This window comes from Zingiber officinale, chromosome 9B (genome assembly GCF_018446385.1).
Source record: "Zingiber officinale cultivar Zhangliang chromosome 9B, Zo_v1.1, whole genome shotgun sequence".
Classification (NCBI taxonomy): Eukaryota; Viridiplantae; Streptophyta; class Magnoliopsida; order Zingiberales; family Zingiberaceae; genus Zingiber; species Zingiber officinale.
Window position 1 is genome coordinate 296,805 of NC_056003.1, and position 24,744 is coordinate 321,548.

Genomic DNA, 24,744 nt, shown 5'->3' on the forward strand with positions numbered 1-24,744 from the left:
AGGCCCACGTGATCTCGCGAGGCATTCATGCGACGGTTGTTGCGGGGCGCGTGTTACCCTCCTTTTGGATTTAAGACGAAAATATCGCCACTGCTAATACTATGATTAATTTCACAATCCACTAATTAGTCTCTTCCTGTTTATGTAGCGATAATGCTGTTAATACCGCAGCCACAGTGCTTCTTCACATTAACCAGACACCAACTTTTACCGATAATGCTGTTAATACCGCAGCCACAGTGCTTCTTCACATTAACCAGACACCATCCCATTAGTGAGTCGCTAAAGTTTTCAGCTTCGGTTCTACGTGTTTTGCATGGTCGTACAGGATTAATCTCGTTACAAAATGTCTGAATGGATCGTACGTTTTCCAACAACGTCTGAATGGATCAAAAGTAAATTATTGAAATAGATCATATATGAAACCTATGTTTGAATGTGAATTTCGCTACAACCCGCCTTTGCCATTAACTGCAGGATTATTCTAATTAATTAACCCACACACATCTCCAACGAAATATTCCGCTCCACTGTTCGTGTTTCATCATCCCGCGACACACTCACATCGCCGAGTGGTGCTGCGTCCGCCCCTTCAACCCGCACAGGAACCTCCGCCGCCCTGCCGCCGCCGGAGAAACCGGGCTGCCGCCGTCTGACCCCACCACTTTGACGTTCTCCGCCCACTCGTGAGCCCGGCAGAAACTCCGCCTGTCGAGCCACTCGATGATGTCGGCGAAGACGGCCTCCACGTTGTCGTCCGGCTCACCGGCGGTCAGCCCATGCCACATCCCCGGATACAGCTTGATGGTTTTGTCTGCGCTTCCGGAGCGCTCGTACAGTGCCCGGCTCACTTCCGGGTCCGTCACCGTGTCGGCTTCGCCGTGGAGCACGAAGAATGGCAACTTCACCTGCCCAAATGACCAGATTATTATTTTCTGTTTCCATTTTACCCTGACAAAATCTAATAAAAATATTATTTTATTTTTTCAACATCTGAAATAAGTTTAATTCGTCCTTTCAGTATGATCAACGACAATTTCCTAATAATTCATAGGTTGCTTGGTTGGATGAAATGATAACAGAAACTAGGAAAGAATGGAATGTTAGTGGTTAATTGGGGAAATTGACGATGAATCATATGAATTCAATCCCAAACATAAGAATGGGCCATTACTTAGCCCATTTTCATTCCCATTCCTCACTTATATTATTCTCATTCTCTTCCGTAGAGTTGTAAACAAGTCGAGTTGAGCTGAGCTTTGGGTGTTTAAACTTGTTTGATAAAGTAACCAAGCCGAGTCGAGTTTAAAATGAATTAAGCTTTTGAAATAAGTATTCAAGCTTGACTTAGTTTAATTTTTATGAGTTTGAGCTTGTTTGAAGTTTGTCTTGAACTTGATTCATTTAGATATTATCAAACTCTCAATTCAAGCTTGGCTTGAGCATGGTTTGAGCTTGACTTAAACTTAGTTCGTTTAGATGTTATCAAATTCTCAATTCAAACTTGTTTGATTGTTTAAAATTTTTAGTTGTTTGTTGATTATTAAACTCGATAATTTATATTTATTTATTTATTTTATTATTTATTTAATGAAAAGAATTTTATTAATGAATATGGTTCGTGAACATTGTTCACGAAAGGCATTCTTCTATGTAAAAGTAATCATATATATATATATATATAGATGAATTTCAGTAATAAATACCGTGGATAAGTTGTTCTCAAGTTCCATGCTAGTCCTAAGAAGTTCCAGAGCGGTCTTCAAGCGAGGCTTGTCCTGGTAGATCAATTTATTGCTCCTAATCTGACCACATTCACACGAATTATTCGAAATAGATCATGAAAAACTATTAATTCGAAGTTTGAAAATTGACATATATTTGTAGATTCCTCAATTCCAATTGACAACCTGTTCACGCTTGATGGGATCTTTGAAGGCGGAATCGATGACATCTTTTGAAGGAACTATCTTCCATTTAGGTATGATCTCCTCCACACGAGTCAAGAGATTCACTACCACTGGATGCGGCTTCACCTTCTCAGATATCTAATTCATCATCAAACATGAAAAAAAAAATCAAATATTTGTGGATAGACTATTGAAAATGTAAAACATTACCATCAAATCGATCGATCACCTTACACATAGGTGCAACGAGGACTGCCCCGTCCCAAAATGTTGGGTCCCTTCGGTGAAATAGGAGGGCCACCGCACCGCCCATTGACTCCCCGTATAAAAATCTGCACCTGTCTCGGTATTCCTCTGTTCCTGAAAGGAAACAATTGCTTGAGCAAAATCCATTAAACTGAGCAGAAGGAGAACCTCACAATGTGGAATAGATTTCCTGTAGAGGATCTTCGTTTGAGTAGGTTATAGTATTTAAACCCGACTGTTAATGTGGTTGATTAATAAAGGACAGTATTCAATAGTCAATGGAAGCAACAGTCTACGGGGGAAATGACAGGCACAGGAGGGATCCCATCTAAATTATTTGTCTTCATTTACAACAACATAAAAGTTTATCAAACCTCTATAAAAAGTTTAGCTACTTTTACCCCTCCAGAAGAACAATTCAAACAAATTTACCCCTTTCCCCAACTCGTAGTCTTTTACATTACGTCCAACGTAAATGTCAAAGATTTACCACCATTAATTGACAGAGATTAAAAAGAGTTCTCGACACAATCTTATAAAGGGCCCCTCCATAGGATTCTGTTCTATTATACAAGTACCTACCTTCTTCAATGCCAAATTTAGTTTAAATGCACCACACAATATCTTGGAAAGGAAGCGGAAAAAAAAAAATCAGATTGTACCTGCGACGGATTTGAAAAACTGATAGGAATCTTCAATGATATGTTGGAACTTTTTAATGTAGGCTCTTGAACCCATCGACTTCCCATGTCCCTCATAGTCGATGCCAAACACGCCAAATCCGGCAGTCGCAAGCCTAATTCCGCACCCTAAGCGACCAAAGCATCAAACTCATTACAGCCAGTCTAATATGCATAATTCAACACCATAAAATTTCTTTTTATGAAAGCTAATGATATATTCATTGAAATAAAGAAAGATTAAATATTGGTTGTTCAAAGTGTGGATTGTATCAATACATTTGGTCTTTACCAATGGAAATTTAGGTCCTCCTTAGGGAACCACCAATTTAGTCTTTGTGTAGAATTGCAGAAACCTTCATAGAATTTCTATTTCATTTATGAAATAGATGCATAGATTCAACAACCAACCAAATATGTCACCTAGGTGGGCCTATATATGTATCAAAACCTAGAGAGCTAGAATGATTACCACCATTACTCCATGGGCCCAAGAAACCAAACCATTTGAAGTTGCCCGAGCACGGAACATGACTACGAAACACCAATCCAATGGTTGCAAACGGGACAACAGAGGAAACGAGTCGAAGTTGTCGTACATGAGCATGTGATAAACCTCAGTGTCTATTATTTTATTGCGTGGTTACATTGAATGCGTTGGGAGATGTCGAGACGTACCCGCAATTCCTTTGTTCACCACAAAATACCCAAGAGTTAAAGATAGGGACATACTGATCATACGATGACCAATCTTAATTAGCTCACCTAATCCACCAAATCTTATCCGAGAAAGGACAATTTTAAAAAACACGCCTGATTCTTACATGAAACTGTAAGATTATTTCAGACCGAAGATCATAATAATGCCATTAGCATTTATAAAGCTATGGCTGGCATAGAAATCAACATTCTTCAGTAAAAGGCAGCTGTAACAGTCATAGGGACAAGAGAAAGGGAAAAATATAGTGCACAAGAAACTTTTCTCGGATCAAAGAGATTGAGCGCACCTTTCATGAACCCGCTGCATTCCACGCCATATCCTGCAACAAATCAAAATGAGGAAATTAAAAAAACACATACATCGCGATGAGAAAGAAGACTAATCCGACGAGAACCATGACAGAGGAAGACGAGGGCTTTTGGCGAGGAAGAGAGCGGAAGCCATCTGCATGTGAATAGCCGCAAGCCTCTTGAGTTCTGGATGTACTCCTGTCAACCATCGATCATCATGGTATGACATGACATGACATGAGAGAAATCACAAAAGCAGAAATCACATAAATACGAAATAACTCGATCGATCGATCGATTACCTCTTGGTATTCCACCTCCATGTCGATTGTCGACCACTCCACCTCCGTCTCAGGTATCAGATCGTAGCCATGCCGATCTGGAAAGACCTAGAGCTGGAGGCGGAGGAAGAGATTGGGGAGAGAACGCAGAACCGGATGAGGAATGGGGGGAGAGAGAGAGAGAGTGCGCGCGATGGACCAGAAATGGAGGTGGAAATAAATATCGCGGATTGTCAGTCGAAACGGAAATGAACGTGCCGTGTGCATCCAGACGCCACGTCCTTGAATTTCTTTCCTTCGCTAGCTAACGGCTGGCTGATCCATGCCTGGTTCTTGAATCGCAAGATGACTTGATGGCTAGCAAAATATATTAATATTTAAATATTTATTGGCATTTATAAATAATAATATATATATTTATGAGGGCAACTAACAGAGGTAGCGGCGGTCGCATCCGTAGGTTGAGCTACTAGAGAATTAATTAATTATTTGGAGGTACTTTATGCTCTCGGCTTTTCTTCACGTCTTCTTAATTGATTGCATCATGATGCGTGTCAGAAGGTAGGTGGAAATTTGGAATTCCGAATCGAAGAATTAAATCGCACTAAAATTGAAATTAAATATTATGTGAAAAAAATAAATCAAAATCTATATAATTAATTAAAATTTCTAAATAAAATAAAATTAATGAGCACCTTTCGCTTTTTTCAACTGTTAAATTCTACACCGTCATCCAGCCGTCCGTCGGAGAAGTAGAGGAGGAGCGATCGAGGAAATGGCAGAGCAGAGCAAGGGCAGTTTCGGTGGCGCGGCGCAGGCGACGCCGACTCCCGGGATCGTCGTCAAGCGGATCGACGTGGGTGAGAAGATGCGCGGCGACGCCATTCCTCCCCCGATCTCGTGCCTTATTTTTCGTTGGTCTCGAGTCGGCGACGTTATTACTCGAAAATTTTCCTTTTTCTTTGACTTCCTCGATATCTTTTCCGCTCCCTCTTCCCTGATTTTGGCTTCTTCTTTTGTTTGTGGAAATAGGGATTTGAGAAGCACACAGTGGCAAAGGAAGTAGCCGAGTTCATCAAGAAGGAATTTGATAAGAAGCACGGGCAAAGTTTGACACTGCATTGTTGGTCGTGACTTCGGTACTCGGCTTTTTCTTTTCGATCAGTTTATTCGGCTTTTATACTCTTTGAATTTCTTTCTCCTTTTGCCAGAATAGATATGACTTCATAGAAATTGGGATTGGGAATTAATTGTATGGTCGAGTTAAATAAGGTTTCATGCTAAGAAGTGATCTAGAGCTCGGCTTGTAAATGTTTCAGGAATCAGGAATTAATGCTGGTTAAGTTTATCTCTATGTGTTATAGTCGTGGTAGCTGAAGCATTATGATGATATCTGGACTTGAAAAAGCTTGTGAATAAGCAGATAATGCCCACCTTTTAAGATTTGTATCAAATTGAACAGTGGAGTGATTCATACTTGGGAAGGAGCACTAATTCTATTCATATCTTGCTTCTAATTGATGCTCGTTTCACGTCTTGTGTGTTACTTTGTTTGGCATATGTTCTTTTTCACTTCTCATATGAATGCAAACATCTTATTGATGACGTGAACAAGTGAAGCTGTTGAACAGTGTTGGTCGTTAGATTGCACATCCTGTTCTTACAAAGAAAAGTATAACAAAGAGATTGTAGTAACATATATGTGGATCAAACAGGTTATGAGAAGACCTACGAAATGATCTCTTTCATCTCAAGAGACAGACTGAATCATTGGACCTTTTCTAATATTGTTTCTTGTCATAGTCCATTTCAATTTATTTGTTGAAATTTTTATGATAAAATTCCTTATACGCTTGAGACTTTTGCGCTAAATACATGAAGAATCTCTTCACTCTCGCAAGCATGATATTTATGTAAGCATTCAAAATCTTTTTCTTTGGTTGTATCGCTTGATTTTCTTAATCAATGAAGATTTTCCTAATGAACAATGCAAGAAAATTTTCATCACACAAGTCTAAGAAGAGCTTGCAGAAAACCACAGTAACATATGTATATATTCAGACATCAACTCTGATAATTTTTTCCCCATAATTAGTTATTTCATATATTCTATTGCCAACCAATTAGAGGTTACATTGCCAGATTAACTTTACTTGTGGATGTGCAGCATCCTATGTCACACACGAGACCAACCATTTCATTTATTTCTATGTGGATAAGGTAGCTGTCTTGTTATTCAAATCTGGATAAAAGTGAGTGCCTGTAATTTGATGCTGTATTTCACCCTTGATCTTTCTATTGACTATTTCTCTATGTAGTTCTTCACTTAATGCTAATTGATCATTTGAAATTTCGGTTAAGCTGGATTTTTAGAACATAATCATTATCCATTTTCTATACTAGAAAAAGCTTATGTTTGATTCATGTTAATACATAATAATGTATGATTGTTCTATTTGATTGACATACACTTGTTTTTGTTCAACTCAGCACATACATGCTGACCCTGCATGCCTCAGCAAGCTGCTCTGCATATCAGGTCCTGCTATCCGTTTGTATGCATCATATTTAGGACTGTTCATGGGCTGAGTTGTGTTGGGATTTGGTTCAAATCTGACCTAACCATAAATAGTCAAATCGCTACCAAGGAAATAGGCAGAGTCGTGGTCCGGTGCTTTTATGATTTGTCAGAGAACTGATGAGCTGAGTTGTTTGTTTGACAATGATGTTGATTTCAGGCAGCTGATTGTCACTTGTAAAATCATTGGTAACCTTGCCGCCAAGTTTCATCTTCAGTTTGTTTTTATCATCGCAAGAAGCCTAATTAACTAGATAATAATAAATTTATTATAATAGAATAGAAGATCAATTTCTGATGAATATATGTTCTCAAGAAAAAAAAATTAATCTCATTCTCTTACCAAAAAAAAATTAATCTCACCATCTTACCAATTTAGCAGTTGACTATAAACTCATTTATGATTTATCTCATTTCACGTAATTTAATCTAAGAACTTGATCCCAAGGGACGCTCATCAGTATAATCACCTTTGCTATCATCCACCCCACGGGCTGGATCAGCTGGAAGGTAGAAATGAACTGTGAGGGATGCTCATTAGTATAATCCACCTTTGCTACCATCTTCAGTTAGTTCTTTGTGCTCGAACAGGTAGGATGTCCTTCATGATCTAGAAATGGGCCGTGAGAGACTCTCATTAGTATAATCACCTTTGCTACCATCTTCGGTTAGTTCTTTGTGCTCGAACAGGGAGGATGTCCTTCATGATCTCTCTCACAGAAGGGTACCCGTCAAGCCAATGCATTAGCCGTTGAACAGGAAATATCGGGACTGAAAGCTAGAGTTAGTTGGAGCTTTTTGACTGCTAAAGTTGTTGGATTCGTAACTGAATACACTAAACAATCTCATTATATTAGCTAATGATGCATACGCTATTTTGTGACTGAAGGAACAAATTGTGTGAAATCCAAAAATGCCTCATGTCGACCAGCAGATTATCTCTGATCGACATAGAATATTTACATAAAAAACATTTAGCACCCTAATTTACGTAGAAAAATCATACGATATGAGAAAATGTCATTATGCGCTGCACCTCTTCTAATAAAAATATCCATTCATCTCCAGAAGTTCTCTAATGCATTTCATTTCACCAATGCCTAACTACTACTGTAAAACCAAAGGGATTCGCAGAAAAGGCTACTTCACAAAGATAGGAGGAAATGAAAATTCTGATGAGCTTTGACAGGCCAAGTAAAATTTCCTCATGTTTTAAACACTAGTCGTATTTCATTTGGAAAATAACAAAAGGTAAATCGCCAACATTTTTTTGACACATGGAACATGTCAATAGCCTGCCTTCTACGAATCTCATGTAAAATATTTTCAGAAGCAGACAATGAACAAAGATTGTATCTCCAACTGTTTGCTACTACTCCTTGGAGGTTATAACCAGCAATCCCAGTGCCCCAATCAGCAAGTACTGCATGAAGCCACAGGAAGAAAACAATTCAGGTACCACGAACCAGCATTTTGTTTTCTTTTACACTAGTCCCGCATCAATTTTAAAGTAAATTATTTTAATTTTTTTTCACATTAAAATTAATACATCTAAGTATACTAGACTAAACCGGTGCGCCTACGAGTTAATCAAATACCCATATTTTTATATCATTCTTGGACAGTGTAAAACTGATGTATTTATCCCTACAAAACTAGTCTGCTTACAAATTTGTGAGCTTACATTTGCTAAATGATGCACTTACAAGGATACTTAAGTGTCATATGATGAAGCCATCCTTCATCAGATCATAGGTGAAGGGGCCTTCCCCAAGAACCCCCTGAGAGTGAGCTACAATTTGCAATAATACTCACAAACAGAATAGAAGAGTTGGATTGGTCGGCGCAAAAGGTGTAAGAAGCAAAGAAAATAAGAGTTAAGATAAAAAAAAAATACTTTAATTTATTTGAATATTACTAGAGTATCCCCTGAGATCACAAGAGCTAGAATTTCCAATAAAACTCCCAACAGAATAGAGAGTTGGATTGATTGGAGCAAAAAGTGGAAAAGTAAAAAAGTGGGAAAACAAAAAAGGAAATAATAGTCAATAAAGTAATCTGATTCATTTAAATATTACTAGAGCATCCCCTGAGAGGACATGAGCTAGAATTTTGCAATGAAACTCAAACAGAATAGAAGAGTTGGATTGATTGGAGCAGAAAATGTTAGATGCAAAATAAGACCAAAAATAATAATACTTAATGAAAAATAATTTAATTCATTTAAACATTACTAGTGAGATAGCTTTGAACATAGTAAATGGAGGGATAAGATCCATGAAGACGATTTGAGGATGATTAATTGGAAATGCAAAATGTATACTAAGGATGAAGCCAACATGCTAATAACATTGGTCATCTTGAGATCCACCGTAAGTGCAGGGGTTTCAAAATACTGTAAATAAACAATAAGTTATCCACTAAAATTTGTACCTTAATTATTGGTTTTTCAGTCATGATGATTGTCACCCAACCAACATAAGGTAAAAACCTGTCAAGAATGGGAAAATCAATGAGCATACTTACCAGCAAGTAAAATGTTGCAAGGGTAGATGTATCACAATTGTGACAAGAAACCCTAGTAAATAAGTCTTACCCTACAGCTCGACCCATGATGTGATGTTTCTGAAGCCAGAGCTGTCCATGAGCATAGAGCAGTCTATCATCACCAAAGTTATTATCTCCTGAAAGTTGGAACAAGATTTGTTGAATTACGAGAAGTAGAAGTGAAGAAAACAAACAAGGTCCAGTTCAAATACTATGCATGTATCTTAAATTGTTGCTTCTTGGAGTCGACAGGTCTTTAAAAAATCAAATTAAAAAAAAAAAAGAGGATGCAAAATAATATGTTTAGCTCAAGTAACAGGCAGTTGAAACTGGAAGACTAAATCCACTTTCCTACTTCAAATATAAGAAAAGGTGAACAAGGGTGTCCTACCAACTTGTAGATTTAAATTATTCACTGCTATTAAATTTGAAGAGTTGATACCTTTTGTCAGAATCTCAATTTCTTCACTGTCCTGTCTCTCATGAACCTGAATATGGGCAAAACAAAAGATCAAAAGATTCAGTAATTTGTACATCAAGAATGATCCATACCACTACTGAAGAAAGTAATAACAAGGGTTTAAGCACATGAAAACTTCAGGATGATATTAAATATTTCACTAGACAGGTTGTCTTGCAACCATGCTGACAGGCAACGAATTTCTTGACCATGATTTGTTAAATAAATGCAATAACAGATACAAATGGATTCTGAATTGTTTGGTCAGATTGGATTTGATCCACCATTAACGCGATTGGATCAGCAATAACTAGCACTAAAATGGAGCACAGGCAAATCTTAGCCTACAACAGGTGTCTTTCTATCCATTCTTCTCCTTTCTTCTCACAGTAACTATATCCACCCCCTATATTTCATCTGATTGATTAATTAAACTTTATGGCCATTTATATTAAATGTTTAAGCTATTACATAAAGGTTTGATACCCATATATAGATTTTATTATTAATATACCTCCCATATACAAAAATGTGAAAGAACTTATAGTTTGTTCGGGCTATGTTGATATCGATTATTTATTAAAATGACAATATATTTTCAAATAACGGAACTACATGAAATTTTGATAACAAATGTATGCTATGCTACTTGAATTCATAACAAATATAAACTTTCAATTTCTTTGATGTAAAATGCACGTGCCATAGCGACACAAATAACGAAATATGAATCATAATTGCATGCTAAAACATCAAGATTTAAAAACAAAAAACAAAGGATGACATAAGATAAATAGGGGGAGAATCCAAAGTTCTGACGACATAGCATATGCCATGGAGTTATATTACTTGGAAAGTTATGTCATGCAATTGATATGGGATTCAGCGTAAGTAAGAGGATAAATATATTAAAGAATACAATATGGGAGGATTGATGTTTCAACTTTAAAAGCTATGAAACATTTCTCAAAATCTGGAACATGTAGGATACTTCATAATTAAACATTTTCCCAGTTACTGGCAGGATTCAAATTCCAACATCATGCTAAATTTTATTGATACATCATTTTCACAAAACCCAATTTATACCTTTATACTTAAGATCGTAGTTGCTGAATTGGAAAAATAGTTGCTACATGTCAGCTTCAATATATTACTCAAATAAATTCCATGATCAAACATAAAAAAACAACAAATAGTAAAAATGTTGAAAATATAACAATTAAGGAAATATTCAAAATATAAATAATGTCACACACATAGCTGACAAGATAAATAGCTACAATTCCATCCTTACCAAATTGAGGAATCAAATGCATTTTCCAGAACTCAATATTAACATGACAAATAGAAGGCAAAAAAAAAACATGAAACATAGATAGAAACAAAGCTAACCTTAATTACACGATGAACAATTGGAATTTCCCGACCCTGAAAAGCATATATAACATTGATACATTCACAAATCCCAGTAAGCAAAATTAACAAACATAAATGGAGGTTGAAAATTAGAGGCACGAATACTATAACTAATGACAAATTAAGCCAACTAAGAATTAGAACATGTTATGGGGCAGAAACAATCTTCTGAAACACATTTAGTTAGTTGCAATAATTTAGGATATTAAAAAAAAAGTGAAAAAAGTTACAAATATATATGCAGAATGCTACATATCAAGAAGCCAACTTGTATCTTCACAACAGAACAGAAATTCTATCAAGGATTTGTTTTGATTACCTATATCTAAGTCAATGCGCATGTTCCTACTTTTACAGCATATCATATATCAAGAATTAGCATGAATGAACACAGAAAGATAGCGGTCAACATTCACAATTGAAGCACTTACATCAACATTGAATACAACAATTTCCCCAGTTCGAATGGGATCCTTACTCATGTGGAGGAATAGAATGTCACCCTGCCACAATAAACGAAATAACATAATGAACCTATGAAAGTTCAAAAAGTATACATGTGCACAGAGATGCCAGCAAACAAATGAAATAAATTAAATTCAACACAGACGGGATTTTTTGAATTGAGCTGGTCGGCTCATAAAGGAAACAATAAATGCTAATGCATGAGCATCTCAAAGCTAATACTATTTACTTTTGGCTTATTTATTTAATCTCATACTCAGCTTATTTTTCCATTAGGATCTTTTTTCCTTTTAATAGCAGTCACATGCCTACTTTGTGAGGTTAACAAAATGGTTGACTGAGATGGATCAGAAGAAAGCATCTTGGGTTAAGCAATTTTCTTTTTATGAGTAGTCATATGGCTAGAATGTGGGACACCAAATTGGACAGTGGAAACCAATAGGGATCAAGTGAAAATCAAAGCCGTAATTAGTGTTGAAGGTGCAAGGGGTAGATAAAAATACAAAAAAAATCCATTAGTGTAATTAATACTGATTTAAAAGATTTCTATACTACAGCATCCAATTGCATGGAGTTCAATGAGAAATAAGATCGGTGTAGTTGAGCCTGTGTAGTCGGGACTACCATTGCTGACTGTTGTGATGAAGATCAAGGGCCAAGATTGTATGACTTATTTAACTATAGACCTTAAGTAGTTATCTCTAGCACTAGGCCTCTTCATCTACCAGTCGGCCTACCTTGGACATTCTGTGTAGGACACCCCTGTTACTAGGGTCGTAAACAAGCAGAGCCGAGCCGAGCCGAGCAGAGCCGAACCGAGCTTTGGGTTGTTCAAGCTTGTTTGATAAGGTAACCAAGCCGAGCCGAGCTTAAAATGAACCAAGCTTTTGAAATGAGTGTTCAAGCTTGGCTTGGTTTATTTTTTATGAGCTTGAGCTTATTTGAAGCTTGGTTTGAGCTTGGTTCAAGCTTGGTTCATTTAGATGTTATCAAGCTCTCAATTCAAGCTTGTTTGATTATTTGAAATTTTTAGTTGTTTGATTGATTAGTGAGCTTGATAATTTAAATTTATTTATTTATTTTATTTTATTTTATTGTTTATTTAGCATATTGAAAAGAATTTTATTAATGCATATGGTTCGTGAACATTGTTCACGAACGTTAACGAGCTGAACATATATGTGTTCAAGCTTGTTTGTTTAGCTTAACGAGATGTTCAAGCTTGTTTGTTTAATTAATCTTATGTATATTGAACGAACATAAACAAGCTCTTACCAAGCCGAACATCAAACTTGTTCATGAACACTTGGTTCATTTACAACCCTACCTATTACCCCTGTCGAACATGTGAAAATTTTGAGAAAATAACATGTTGAGTACCTAGATCCATATCCACATTGTATAGTTATACAAAAGCCCAACTTCATAGCAATTTATGGCAATGCATCTATAGTTATTGTTCTCTCTTTCACAAAATAAGAACAGAATTACATCTGTTGCTTCTGTTTTCTACTTTCTGCCGCCTAATTCAACATCAAAGATGATTTCATAGCCTTTTTTGTGTTTTATTTCTGGAGCTATATAAACTATTTTAGTTATAGTATCACAGTCACCACTATGCATTGATGGTGATGGAATACTCATGTAAAATGGAACAAAACAAATAAACAAAGAGATTAATTGGAAATCCTCTAATAACCGTTCCGCATCAAGAGCTTACAACTGTTACATGGAAAAGAAGAAAAAACGATTGAAAAATAAAATTGATAGAATAAGCAAAGGGACTCACCCTCTTGAATCCAGGTTCCATGCTTCCGGAGAGAACGACCACAACGGGCGATTCACTTCCGGTGACACACATCAGTCCTTTCCATATGATGAGGGCCGACGTCACAATCATACCTGGAACAAACAACCATATAACGACGCATTATCGATCGAGAGGCGAATCAATTTCAAGCCGGCGCAAAACTTCCACACTTCAAATTCCGAAGGGCAAAAATCGAAGAAAGTGCGAAACCCTAGTAAACGGCGTCATCTCGAGGAAAACAAAGGAAGTAGGGAGAGAGAGAGAAGGCGAACGTACCAAGGCTCACGATCTGGTTGAGGACCTGCCTGATCTGCAAAGATCTGATGGATTCCACGCTGTCTGCAATCCAACCCATTTCTTCTCTCTCTCTCTCTCGTTCGATCGCTGCTCCTGCGCGCTCTCTCCCTTTGTCTGCGGCGTCAATCCGTCAACCCCAATTCGCCTCTTCCGGTATTTATTTAACTCTCCTTGCCGAATAGGTGGAAAGCTGGAGCCTGCAGTAGGCCCACGTCCATATCCTGATCCATTTTTTATATATCTGGCCTCCAATTGGCTTCTTCCACTATTCTTTTCAGGGCGAGCATCGTAACATTAAAAATTATAAAAATTTTATGGTAAAATTTTGCTGTGATTTTATTTATTAAAGAGGCATAACTAAAATAATATTTCAATAAATAAAAAAGATTTTATAATATCTATTATATTTCAAATAAAGATTATCGGATCAAGCTACTAACAACTACTTGATATACGTAATAGCTACAATATCACTAGATCAAAATTATTTTCAGAATATTGATAGAATATCAATTTATTTATTTATTTATTTTTAAAACAAACTCACATTTGATATTTTTGGTACACTCCTTTTTATTTTTACCGTTTTATTTATTTTTTGTTTTTTTTACTTTTCCAGTAAAATAAAATATAGCAAGGCCTTAAAAAGTATGTTAACAATAGCGATGGAATCTTTTTCTGGTTACTCGAATTCCTCCTCTTCAAAAAGTTGGATAGTCCTCTAAACTCGTGAGATGCGATGTAAAAGGTAACACAGAATAAAGGTTAGTTGACTTATAAAAGAGAGTTGAGGTTTGTAGGGATATGGAACTAGTGACAGGTGGAGAAGAGAGTTTAATGAAAAAAACAGTTGTAAAATGTATGAAGGAAACCATCATACTTGTACATATAGTTGTTAGAAGAGCTAATGTCAGATACTTCTTTGTTCTCCTCGTACAAGTCAGTGAAAGAATCATAGCAGATAACTATTAGCTATCCCTTCATTCATCATTCGCCATGTCTTATATATCCCTCCTAGGACCGGTGCTAGACTTTAAAAGATCTGTATAAAAAAAATTCTTTAATTCAAGTAAAAATATTAGTTTATATGTGTATTATTGTATAGTATCGATGGACGAGGGCAGCTACACGACAATGTGACAATGGTGACGTTAGATGATGACTATCGATGTGGGCGAAGAATCTGAGGATGAATAAAAATGGATTCTAAAAGATTAGTTTAGAGAAATAGAAATAGGAAATGATTCATCCACTCTCGTACGAATTTTTCTATTTTTAAGGGGCACCTTGAAAAAAAAAATCCATAATATTTCAAAATTTATAATTACAACTCTAATTTTTTTTTTCCTAATGAATATATTTTATTAGTTTTTACTATATATATATATATATATATATATATTTAAAAAAAAAAAAAAAAAAAAAAAAACCGCCAGAGGTGGGACCAGCACTGACCCTACCTTGACAGCTCCTAGGCCGGCTCTAATCCCTCCATTTAGATTAGGGATGATAATAGGGTGGATTTCAATCCGGCCCGATTTTAAACTCGTCCCGTTCTGAACGGATTTAAACATGATCAAACGGATTATAGGGTGAGTCTAAACTCGTTGACCGAGTTTAGAAATAGATTCAGAGTAGGTTATAAGTTTCAATGAATCAATTCTGAACCCACCCAGTATATATATATAATTTATTATTGAATTGTATTTTTTTAAACTTAACGGTTTTGCGGGTCTCATCCGTTATGGACCCATCAGATTTTGTGAGGGTCGGGTGGGTAGGTTGAAAAATTAGACTAACGAATCTAGATTCGGACCTATTTTTTCTTGACATGTTCTGAGATAAATTCGGTTCAAACACACTTTGTTAGCATCCCTAATTTAGAATGTGCCACGTATCTCTCCACACTTCGTTAACATCCCTAATTTAGAATGTGCAACGTACCTCTCGACAGATAATTCAAAGTCTTGTACTCAAGGGAAGCTGACATTTGAGCATTAACAATGGAAGTTCAAGGAAACCTATAATCCGAGCATGCGGGATGCTAGGTGAATCCTGAAATTGAGCATCAAAACTAGATGCTCGGTGGAACCGAAAATCTAGGCACCAAGGTTACGTGGTCTATGTAACCTGAAATCGAGCACCTAGGTTGGGTACCCAATGAACCTGGGAATCTAGCCACTGATACTGAGCGCATCTCTAATACAAAATTTTTAAAGAGATTTATAAAATAAAAAACTGAATAAAAAATTTTAATCGATGTAAGATTTAAACTTTGTATTTCAAGAGCAGAAGTTAAATTTTAAAGCTATTTTTTTTAAAATTTTGAAATTGATGTATTAATCAGACCACACAACAATTATTTTCCCTATCTTTGTACTATTCTTCCCACTTTGGTTGCACCGGTTACTCAACTCCGATGCTGGGTAAATAACCCGGGTACCATCAAATACATTAAATTATCGGTAAATTAGAGAAAAATCTCCAATCATAATATTAACTTTGCATGCAATCCTCATGTCCAAAAAACTTTATTTCCACTCCCTGTATGCAAAGTATTACTTGTTTCAACTCCCTCATGCAAATATTGATACCTAAATTGTCCCTCAGATTTTTTAGTACAAAAATTTCAAAATTGAGTACAAAAAGTCCAAAAATGAGTATAATTTTTCTTAAAGTCAGTACTTTATATTAAAAATCGAGTATATTTTCTATCAAAATTGTTCCTCTTATTTTTTAGGGTTTAGGGTTTAGGGTTTAGGGTTAGGGTTTAGGGTTTAGGGTTTAGATTTAGGGTTTAGGGTTTAGGGTTTAGAATCGTACTCAATTTGATAAAAAATATACTAGATTCTAAGTTAATATACTCAATTTAAGAGGATTTATACTGATTTATCTTTGTACTATCTTTCCTATTCTGGTTACACCGGTTACTCAACTCCGGTGCTGGGTAAATAACCCGGATACCATCAAATACATTAAATTATTTCCCTTACACAAATAAAAAAATATTCTAATATTTGGTTTAAATGTTTTTTCCTCTTTGCAAATGGAGCGGGCGATGGGCGTCGTATGTGTCGCCGAGGCGATGCCACTCGCCTTCCTGTGGCCGGACTCCCTTCTCGCTCCTCTCTCCTTCTCTCTTCCACTTCCGTCCGCCATCAAAATTCCAAATTTGATCGGCCACGAGAGGAAAGGAGTGATTTTTGGCATCCTAACTCCTCTCCCTTTTCTCTTTTCTGTATATAATCTTTCCTCGCCTTCTTCCATTTCCTCCTCAGACTAGTTTATCTAATGTTTCATACTTCCATGAAGACATTGGAGGCGAGAATCATGCTCCATCATTTATCCTCTGGCCATTGATATATGTTTAGGTAATTTATTGGTTTCCAATATCCATTTTTCCCCTTTAGTTTTTCGGATACGTTGCTTGAGCATTATTTGTGTGCGAGCAACTATGGCATTCGGGAAGAACCCCTTAATGGATTCTAGGAGGCCATCGTCATCATGGTTATCGCATTGGTCGACAATGGCCCCTGTCTTTTTCATTGCTCTTTGCTTGATCGGTGTTTGGATGATGTCTTCAACGACTATAGTCCCCGTCGATGAGTCCTTGGAAGACAAATTAGAGATGAAGCAACTGGTTACCGATACTGATCCTAAGACATACCAAGACAGTTCAGGAGATGTTCCTGATGAAGCAGCGAGAAGAGATGCTGACGCTAACATGAAGGATTTGACGGTTGAACCAAAATCTGAGTCATCGGAGGAGCAGAATATGATTGACAAGGCGGACGAAAACCCAGAGGAAACAACTAAGAATGATGATTTCGACAAGGATAATGAGGGCAAGAAGGATGGAGATTCAAACCAGACATCGGAGGGTGGAGAAACCATTAAAGAAGGAGACGTGAACGCAGAAGAGGCTGCGCAGGAAGCTACAGGTAGTGATCGTGAGAAGAACGCAGCCCAGCAGACGTACAGTGATGAGAATGGAAAAACGGAGGGTGGAGAAATGGTTAAAGAAAGCGAGAGCAAGGAACAGAGTTTTCAATCGACCACGGTGAGTGAACAGGGAAAAATTGCAGAACAGGATCCCATGGACCAAGATAGAAACTCAGAGAATAGTTCAGATTTTGCAAGCAATGGAGAGGTGAAAAGCAATGACGGGGCTGGCGAGAGTAAGGAGGAAAAGAATGCCGACCAGAAGTTTACTCAGGTGTCAAGAAATGGGAAAAGTAGTAGTTCGGATGATCAGATTTCAGATGAAAGCAAAGGAGATGACCAAAATAAAGGTGGACAAGAGTCCGATGAGGCCTCCTCAGAACAGCAAAGCAAAGGTGACCTTTCTGATGAGGTGTTGCTACCTAACGGAGCTCAGTCGGAGCTTCTAAATGAGAGCAACAGCCAAAATGGGGCTTGGTCTACACAAGCAGCAGAGTCAAAGAATGAGAAACAAACGCAAGAAGCTTCGAAAGAAGGCAAGACCATGTACAGCTGGAAACTCTGTAATGTTACTGCTGGAACTGACTACATTCCTTGCCTTGACAATGAGGAAGCCATTAAGAGTCTCAAAACCACCAAACACTATGAGCATCGAGAAAGGCATTGCCCTGGGGATCCTCCGACGTGCCTTGTTCCTCTTCCGGAAGGATACAAACAATCAATTCAATGGCCACATAGCAGGAACAAGGTACCTACGTATTTGTGTTTTACTAGCTTGTGCAGTTGTGCTTATTTGTATCACCATTTATTTTCACAGTCGTAATATTTCTGCAGATATGGTACCACAACGTTCCTCATACCTCACTAGCAGAAGTAAAGGGCCATCAAAATTGGATTAAAGTGTCAGGAGAATATCTAACTTTTCCTGGCGGAGGAACACAGTTCATAAACGGAGCATTGCACTATATTGATTTCATTCAGAAGGTATTACGCACAATATTTCAGCATTCACATGTATTTTTCAGTGCATAAAATTATTTCAATATCCACATGATTATATATGCATGCTTGTTTTTTTATAGTCTGTACCTGGCATAGCTTGGGGAAAGCATAGTCGGGTGGCATTGGATGTTGGTTGCGGAGTGGCTAGCTTCGGGGGGTTTCTGTTCGACAGAGATGTGCTTACCATGTCACTTGCCCCCAAAGATGAGCATGAAGCTCAAGTGCAGTTTGCTCTTGAAAGAGGAATCCCAGCTATATCATCTGTCATGGGCACCAAAAGACTCTCCTTCCCGGGAATGGTCTTCGACGTTGTTCATTGCGCTCGCTGCAGGGTTCCTTGGGAAATAGAAGGTAGTTGTTTGAATTCAAATATCCATCCTTAGGCTTTCGAGGCATCATGGAAGTGCTTACTTTCAGTTCATATATCTGGTCGAAAACAATTGCAGGCGGGAAGCTTTTATTGGAGTTAAACCGGTTATTGCGCCCTGGTGGCTACTTTGTTTGGTCTGCTACGCCAGTTTATCAAGATCTTCCTGAAGATGTTGAGATCTGGGAAGGTAAATTTTCTCTTGCCATTCCTAAAAACAATTCTTGAACACTAATATAATTGATTTGATTTGCTTTAATGTGCTTATGAACAATTCTATTGCTGCAGCCATGACAGAATTGACAAAGGGCATGTGTTGGGATATGATTAACAAGACCATGGATAAAATCAACCAAGTCGGTATGGCGATATATAGAAAGCCTATGAACAATGAATGCTACGATAAAAGAAGCCAGAGCAATCCTCCCCTCTGTCCAGATTCTGATGACCCAAATGCAGCCTGGTAATCAATCATCTTCTCGATCATGCTCAAAGTTAACAATTAATTAATTAATGTTCGTTCGACGTGATCTTCGCCGGCCTGTCCAGGAACATTCCCTTGCAAGCATGCATGCACAAGCTGCCTGTAGATCCTGCTCTTCGAGGGCCACGGTGGCCGCAGCCATGGCCACAGAGATTGGACAAGGCACCGTACTGGCTGAATGACTCGCAGATTGGAGTTTACGGGAAACCTACCCCGAAGGATTTCACAGAAGATACTGAGCATTGGAAATATGTTGTAAAGAACTCGTATCTGAAGGGAATGGGCGTTGACTGGTCCATCGTGAGGAATGTCATGGACATGAGAGCCGTATACGGAGGGTACAATACATACACTAATTGATTTTGATTTCTTTCAGAAACTAGAGAAAATTGAGATGAACATATTCTTGTGCCAGGTTTGCTGCAGCTCTGCGAGAGGTAAAAAAAGAGGTGAATGCTTGGGTCATGAATGTCGTCTCTATCGATTCACCGGACACTCTTCCGATCATATACGAGCGTGGACTCATTGGAATTTATCACGACTGGTGTGAATCTTTCAGCACCTACCCGAGATCATATGATCTGCTCCATGCGGATCATCTATTCTCCAAACTGAAGAAGAGGTAATTAATTAAGAAGCTAAGTTTGTTCTTTAATTTCCTTCCTCTTAATTAATTACCTCGTGTAGGTGCAAGTTATTGCCGGTTATATCTGAAGTGGATCGCATGCTGAGGCCACAAGGCAAGCTCATTGTAAGAGACACCGCAGAGGTAATTGGTGAAGTTGAGAGCATGGCCAGATCACTCAACTATAAAGTAGTCAAAATGGCTTCTTTAAGTGGGGACAATGAAGGAATCTTGTGCGTCCAGAAGACAATGTGGAGGCCTAAAGAAGTCGAGACCACTTCGGCATCATCCACTTAGAGAACATACACACTCGGTTACAAACAAATACACTCTATATTAACTAATCAGTCCATCAAATTGAATGATTGCAAAAGAGCTCCTCATAATTATCCATCTAATGGATAAGACTTGATTATTATTATTATTATTATTGTATGTTGTATATAACAAAACGAATTCTCTTAAAATTTTGTTTTCAGAAAGACAATTTTTATTATTGAGATAAAAAAACATACTGCTGATTATGGTGTCATTTGTGTTAGAAGAGCAAACTGTGAAAACATTTTAATCATTTTAAAATAATGTTGAAAGTTTAAAATTTCCCACATAATTAAGTTAATGCTTTTAAATTATTCTACTTTTACGGCTTTACCTGCCTCTCGGTGAGGATACTGTCACCTTCGGTGAATGCTAGGAAGGACACCGCCCCGCTCTTTAGGGTACTCTCCGTCGTTCCCCAATTCCCTAGCCACCCTCGCCGGAATCATGAGGAAAGCGCGGAGGACAACGCCGCCGCCTCCCTCCACCCCTTCTCCTTCTCCGCCTTCTCCTCCTTGGAAAGAGAGATCTGTTCTCACCGCCCCCGCCGCGCTCAAGCCCCAGCGATCTCTCGCTGCTCATCTTTCCGCCGCAGCCTCCGCCGATTGGGAGCTGCTCCCGCTACCCCGCTCCGAGCTTTCCCTATCCGTAACCCTACCCACTGGACAGACCTTCCGTTGGCGTCGCACCGGTTCCTCACACTACACAGGCGTCGTAGGTCCGCACCTCCTTTCCCTCCAGCACCTCGAGAGCGACCCCGCCGGCCGCGTCGCCTTTGTCCTCCATAATCCAGGCAGCTCCGATTCCTCTTCCGCTCGGTCCGTCCTTTCCGACTTCCTCAACGTTCACGTGTCTCTCGGGGACCTCTGGGACCGTTTTTCCCTTGCCGATGCTCGCTTTGCTGAGCTCGCGAGCCGGTTTGACGGTGGCGCCCGCATCCTCCGTCAAGACCCGGTGGAGTGCGTCTTCCAGTTCCTCTGCTCCTCTAACAATAATATCGGCCGCATTGAGAAGATGGTCGGCGTGCTCTCGTCATATGGGGAGTACCTCGGGACGGTCGGAGGATTTGATTTCCATGAATTCCCGTCGCTTGAGAGGCTATCTCTAGTCACAGAGCAGCAGCTCCGAGAAGCTGGATTTGGTTACAGGTTTGTTCCACATAGTTACTACAGCATGTTGTTTTGGCTGGCTGTCACTTGGCAGAGCATGATCAATAGAGAAATATTCGAAAACAACTTTTCTGTGAGTTTCGCATAGGATTCAGTTGTAGGAATAAGTTAAGCAAGAAGAGTAGTTTCTAAGTAGTGTTTGGGATACAGAGTTGAAGAATCAAAAGCTCAATGTTTTATTGGGTCTGGTAAACCAGTAAATGGTGCAAAAAAGAGCAGCAACATTGTTAGCCAAAAAAAACAGCATTTTAAAAAAGTGGAATAGGAACTGAAACCATATGGCTTAGCGAGGTTTCTTTTACCATATATGTTTGGTACATGGTGAAGAGTCTAGTTCATGCAGAAAAAATGCTGCTTTTTCTTCGATGAAAATAAGTTATTTTACAATCTCTTGAATGGTGTTATATATGAACCTTAAGAAATTGTAATATTGGTTTAACTATTTCTTGGCTTGAACGAGTCGGCTGAAAAACGAGAAGCAGTGATCTGAATTGATCCAGCTGTGGTGGTCTCACAAAGTAGCAATTCAAATTGTGTAGATATTAGATAAGGAAGCCCATGTGTATGTTAATGATTCTTCTGGGGTTTTATGTTTTACAGTGGATTCTTATATCGAGTATTTTGAAGAGAAGCATGAGGTCTTACTAAAGAACAAAAGTCTATGTGGCCATATCATTAACCTTTTAGGTAGAATGTTTATGGATTCTACAATAAGATCTTATAGCGTCCCAATAGTATTTGGTACAATGTGTTGCTCTACTTCATGTATATTTTATGAACTCTAAGAAGATATTATGACTCTTTAAGTTTTAACTGTAAGTTTTTCTGAAATAATCTCTGTATTTAGATATTTTATCTATACTTTTCCTGCTTTTTTTATTTTAAAAAAAACTACTCTATAAAGGTTATGACTACATTATGTATATTAGATGACTGAGCCCCTGATTTGTCGGGCTCTAACTGGGTGTGTTAACTGGCCAAGCTAACAGATGCCTGCATTTTTTGTTCATTTTTAGGTAGGATTTTCTGGCCTCATAAATGCTCTATGATGTTACTTAGATTTTATCTGTGTGGCAAATTGCAATAAGGCGTGAAACAAGTAACTCCATGTAGTAAGCCAAATGATTCTTCTAATAGAAGCGTAGATCATGGATCTTCATCAAATACAAAATTGGATCAGGTGCTAGGACTTACATTGTTGATTAATAAATGTTTGCAATGCATGGAAATATAAAGTAGAGGTCATTAGTTGCAAATCCAACAATCTCACAAGTTGGTTGGAAGTGTGACTTTGCTTGAAATTCCATTGGAACAGTTTGTCATTCAAGTTAGGAATAGAAGTAGGATCATTAGCAAGTAAATCTAGCTTCCATATTTGTTATCATTAACTTCTTGGTATTATCTACATAGACATTGAATTGGTCTTTGAGGTTGTTGATTAGTGACCTTGTTCTCATGTATTTTCAGGTGGTCTCCATTTACTTTGCTTTCTCCAACTCTTCCTCTTGTATGCTCTGTTGATGGATAAAAGTCAATGTTGCTGTGCATTCTTATTCTTTAGTTAAATTTCTACGTGCTTTAAGAACTCCTTGGCTTGCAAGCAGGGCAAAATACATTGTAGGTGCAGTTAAAATTTTGCAAGGAAAACCTGGAGGAGGCGCCAAGTGGCTTGCCTCTCTTCGTAGTCTGGAGCTTGAAGAGGTGATTGATGCTCTCTGTATTCTACCAGGGGTGGGACCTAAGGTTGCTGCTTGCATTGCTCTTTTCTCCTTGGATCAACACCATGCGATTCCTGTCGACACTCATGTTTGGCAGGTTTGGTTTTTGTGCATTTTTATTCTAGATTGAATTATGCCCTATGCTTTACCGGAGCCTTGATCATAATTGAGAAAGAAACGAGAAATCCAACAATGTTAGAGTTAGCTCTACCATAGAGCGTCATCTAGATGATAAATCCTCTTTCTCCAATTTCTGTAGAAAAGGTAGGAAATGTATTAGTAAGCAGATTTATGTAGCAATATTGTCTCTCTTAAATAAACATATTATCTAGATACTCTATATGAATGTGTAAGTGATACTTATGATTCATTTTCATCTCATCAATTTCAGCTAATTACCAATATAGTATTCTGCCATCGTTTTGCCATTTCTTGGTGAGGGGGACTTGGATTTTCTATTTTTTTTGTTCTCGTTGTTGTTCAGCCACATTGTTCCCCAAGCCTGTGCGATAGACCAATCAACCACCAAAACAACATTTCCTCTGTAGCAATCAATGCCAATCTCACTAGAAACCATAACATACCATGATCTTGAGCATAAGAAGTGAGCAAGATTAAATCTCCAAATTAGAGGTCTTACAATATCTTTAAATATTGAAAGGCTCACTTTTGACATTTTACGTTGGATTGAATTTGCTCTTGGACTTTCAAATGGTATCAAAGTTGGTCCCTATCATTAACGATGTTGTGTATGCAGATTGCAACCAAATACCTAATGCCAGAGCTTGCTGGCACGCGGTTGAGTCCCAAGCTGTATAAGTCCATCTCTGAGGCGTTTGTGGCCAAGTTTGGTGAATACGCCGGCTGGGCGCAGAATGTGCTCTTCATCGGCGAGTTACCTTCTCACAAGGCTTCTGTTGAATTGTGTGCTGGGGAAAATAAATCTGCCAACGGTGGAAAACGGGGGAGGAAAAGAGCAGCTGCTTCTTTGGAACAAGATGTCTCCCGTTCCATCGTCATTAAGTAGGAGGATGAAGTAGTATCCAGTATTGCTAACCCATAGTCAATGTTAACTTGGCTCGCTGAATTTGAGATGATGACTTATTGCCGCTCGAATTTTCAGAATTTTTAATGAATTTAACATGAACTTTCGACCTGTTAACGAGTGTGAATATTACAAAATTTATATAATATTTTTATGTGAGTTTGAACTAATACAATTTTTAATGTTAATTATTTCATTAAAAAAATGATATTTTGTACTCTTTTAATGAACAGGTTAGTTGTATATCAATATTTTGGCAGTAAAAATTCTTCCAAAAAAGTTATGGATAATGGGCTATTTTCAGAAAATTCAAGTGCATACAGATTTTTATTATCAAAAATTTCATGGATGAGTGATTAAGATGAATATT

General features: G+C 37.9%; 5 protein-coding genes across 7 annotated transcripts; 3 read left to right on the forward strand and 2 right to left on the reverse strand.

The window, feature by feature from the left end:
- Positions 1 to 385: 385 nt before the first annotated feature.
- On the reverse strand, positions 386 to 4,435 carry LOC122025345 (caffeoylshikimate esterase-like). Its single transcript, XM_042584151.1, has 8 exons — positions 4,150 to 4,435; positions 3,952 to 4,045; positions 3,844 to 3,876; positions 2,819 to 2,965; positions 2,140 to 2,270; positions 1,911 to 2,048; positions 1,707 to 1,805; positions 386 to 908 (listed from the first exon to the last, which is right to left on the reverse strand). Exons 1-8 carry the CDS (start codon positions 4,168 to 4,170, stop codon positions 561 to 563), a joined length of 1,011 nt encoding a protein of 336 aa, XP_042440085.1. The 5' UTR covers positions 4,171 to 4,435; the 3' UTR covers positions 386 to 560.
- A 424-nt stretch (positions 4,436 to 4,859) lies between these two features.
- Positions 4,860 to 6,920, forward strand: LOC122024637 (dynein light chain 1, cytoplasmic-like). 3 transcript variants are annotated; one of them, XR_006123485.1, is made up of 3 exons: positions 4,860 to 4,988; positions 5,161 to 5,267; positions 6,619 to 6,920. XR_006123485.1 is itself a non-coding variant. In XM_042583291.1 (2 exons), the coding sequence occupies exons 1-2, from the start codon at positions 4,904 to 4,906 to the stop codon at positions 5,260 to 5,262; spliced, it is 261 nt and encodes an 86-aa protein (XP_042439225.1). In that variant the 5' UTR covers positions 4,869 to 4,903; the 3' UTR covers positions 5,263 to 5,476. The 3 variants fall into 3 exon arrangements, 1 of the variants encoding a protein (XP_042439225.1); XR_006123484.1 differs by having other exon boundaries at positions 4,869 to 5,062; XM_042583291.1 differs by lacking the exon at positions 6,619 to 6,920 and having other exon boundaries at positions 4,869 to 5,062; positions 5,161 to 5,476.
- A 974-nt stretch (positions 6,921 to 7,894) lies between these two features.
- Positions 7,895 to 13,865, reverse strand: LOC122024487 (signal peptidase complex catalytic subunit SEC11A-like). The gene is made up of 8 exons (XM_042583126.1): positions 13,684 to 13,865; positions 13,387 to 13,499; positions 11,564 to 11,635; positions 11,109 to 11,144; positions 9,696 to 9,741; positions 9,303 to 9,390; positions 9,140 to 9,197; positions 7,895 to 8,129 (listed from the first exon to the last, which is right to left on the reverse strand). Exons 1-8 carry the CDS (start codon positions 13,760 to 13,762, stop codon positions 8,079 to 8,081), a joined length of 543 nt encoding a protein of 180 aa, XP_042439060.1. The 5' UTR covers positions 13,763 to 13,865; the 3' UTR covers positions 7,895 to 8,078.
- A 3,293-nt stretch (positions 13,866 to 17,158) lies between these two features.
- LOC122025082 (probable methyltransferase PMT26) lies at positions 17,159 to 20,421 on the forward strand. The gene is made up of 8 exons (XM_042583842.1): positions 17,159 to 18,394; positions 18,481 to 18,630; positions 18,729 to 18,999; positions 19,095 to 19,205; positions 19,304 to 19,478; positions 19,565 to 19,837; positions 19,915 to 20,121; positions 20,187 to 20,421. The coding sequence occupies exons 1-8, from the start codon at positions 17,159 to 17,161 to the stop codon at positions 20,419 to 20,421; spliced, it is 2,658 nt and encodes an 885-aa protein (XP_042439776.1).
- A 360-nt stretch (positions 20,422 to 20,781) lies between these two features.
- On the forward strand, positions 20,782 to 24,549 carry LOC122024389 (N-glycosylase/DNA lyase OGG1). Its single transcript, XM_042583006.1, has 3 exons — positions 20,782 to 21,590; positions 23,216 to 23,426; positions 24,087 to 24,549. The coding sequence occupies exons 1-3, from the start codon at positions 20,812 to 20,814 to the stop codon at positions 24,354 to 24,356; spliced, it is 1,260 nt and encodes a 419-aa protein (XP_042438940.1). The 5' UTR covers positions 20,782 to 20,811; the 3' UTR covers positions 24,357 to 24,549.
- The last annotated feature ends 195 nt before the right edge of the window (positions 24,550 to 24,744 follow it).

Excerpts from the sequence above, each read along its gene's own strand:
- LOC122025345 (XM_042584151.1), bottom strand. The coding sequence starts at position 4,170 with ATGGAGGTGGAATACCAAGAG. Across the intron at positions 2,271-2,818 it reads GTTTTTCAAATCCGTCGCAG|GAACAGAGGAATACCGAGAC; the intron begins GTACAATCTGAT and ends GTTTCCTTTCAG. Across the intron at positions 909-1,706 it reads TTGAGAACAACTTATCCACG|GTGAAGTTGCCATTCTTCGT; the intron begins GTATTTATTACT and ends TCATTTGGGCAG.
- LOC122024637 (XM_042583291.1), top strand. The coding sequence starts at position 4,904 with ATGGCAGAGCAGAGCAAGGGCAGTTTCGGTGGCGCGGCGCAGGCGACG. Across the intron at positions 5,063-5,160 it reads GTTGGTCTCGAGTCGGCGAC|GGATTTGAGAAGCACACAGT; the intron begins GTTATTACTCGA and ends TTGTGGAAATAG.
- LOC122024487 (XM_042583126.1), bottom strand. The coding sequence starts at position 13,762 with ATGGGTTGGATTGCAGACAGCGTGGAATCCATCAGATCTTTGCAGATC. Across the intron at positions 11,636-13,386 it reads TGGAACCTGGATTCAAGAGG|GGTGACATTCTATTCCTCCA; the intron begins GTGAGTCCCTTT and ends TTATTGTGGCAG. Across the intron at positions 8,130-9,139 it reads CTGAAAAACCAATAATTAAG|TACTTGCTGATTGGGGCACT; the intron begins GTACAAATTTTA and ends GGCTTCATGCAG.
- LOC122025082 (XM_042583842.1), top strand. The coding sequence starts at position 17,159 with ATGGCATTCGGGAAGAACCCCTTAATGGATTCTAGGAGGCCATCGTCA. Across the intron at positions 19,838-19,914 it reads ATGAGAGCCGTATACGGAGG|GTTTGCTGCAGCTCTGCGAG; the intron begins GTACAATACATA and ends TTCTTGTGCCAG. Across the intron at positions 20,122-20,186 it reads TTCTCCAAACTGAAGAAGAG|GTGCAAGTTATTGCCGGTTA; the intron begins GTAATTAATTAA and ends TACCTCGTGTAG.
- LOC122024389 (XM_042583006.1), top strand. The coding sequence starts at position 20,812 with ATGCTAGGAAGGACACCGCCCCGCTCTTTAGGGTACTCTCCGTCGTTC. Across the intron at positions 21,591-23,215 it reads GAAGCTGGATTTGGTTACAG|GGCAAAATACATTGTAGGTG; the intron begins GTTTGTTCCACA and ends GCTTGCAAGCAG. Across the intron at positions 23,427-24,086 it reads TCGACACTCATGTTTGGCAG|ATTGCAACCAAATACCTAAT; the intron begins GTTTGGTTTTTG and ends TTGTGTATGCAG.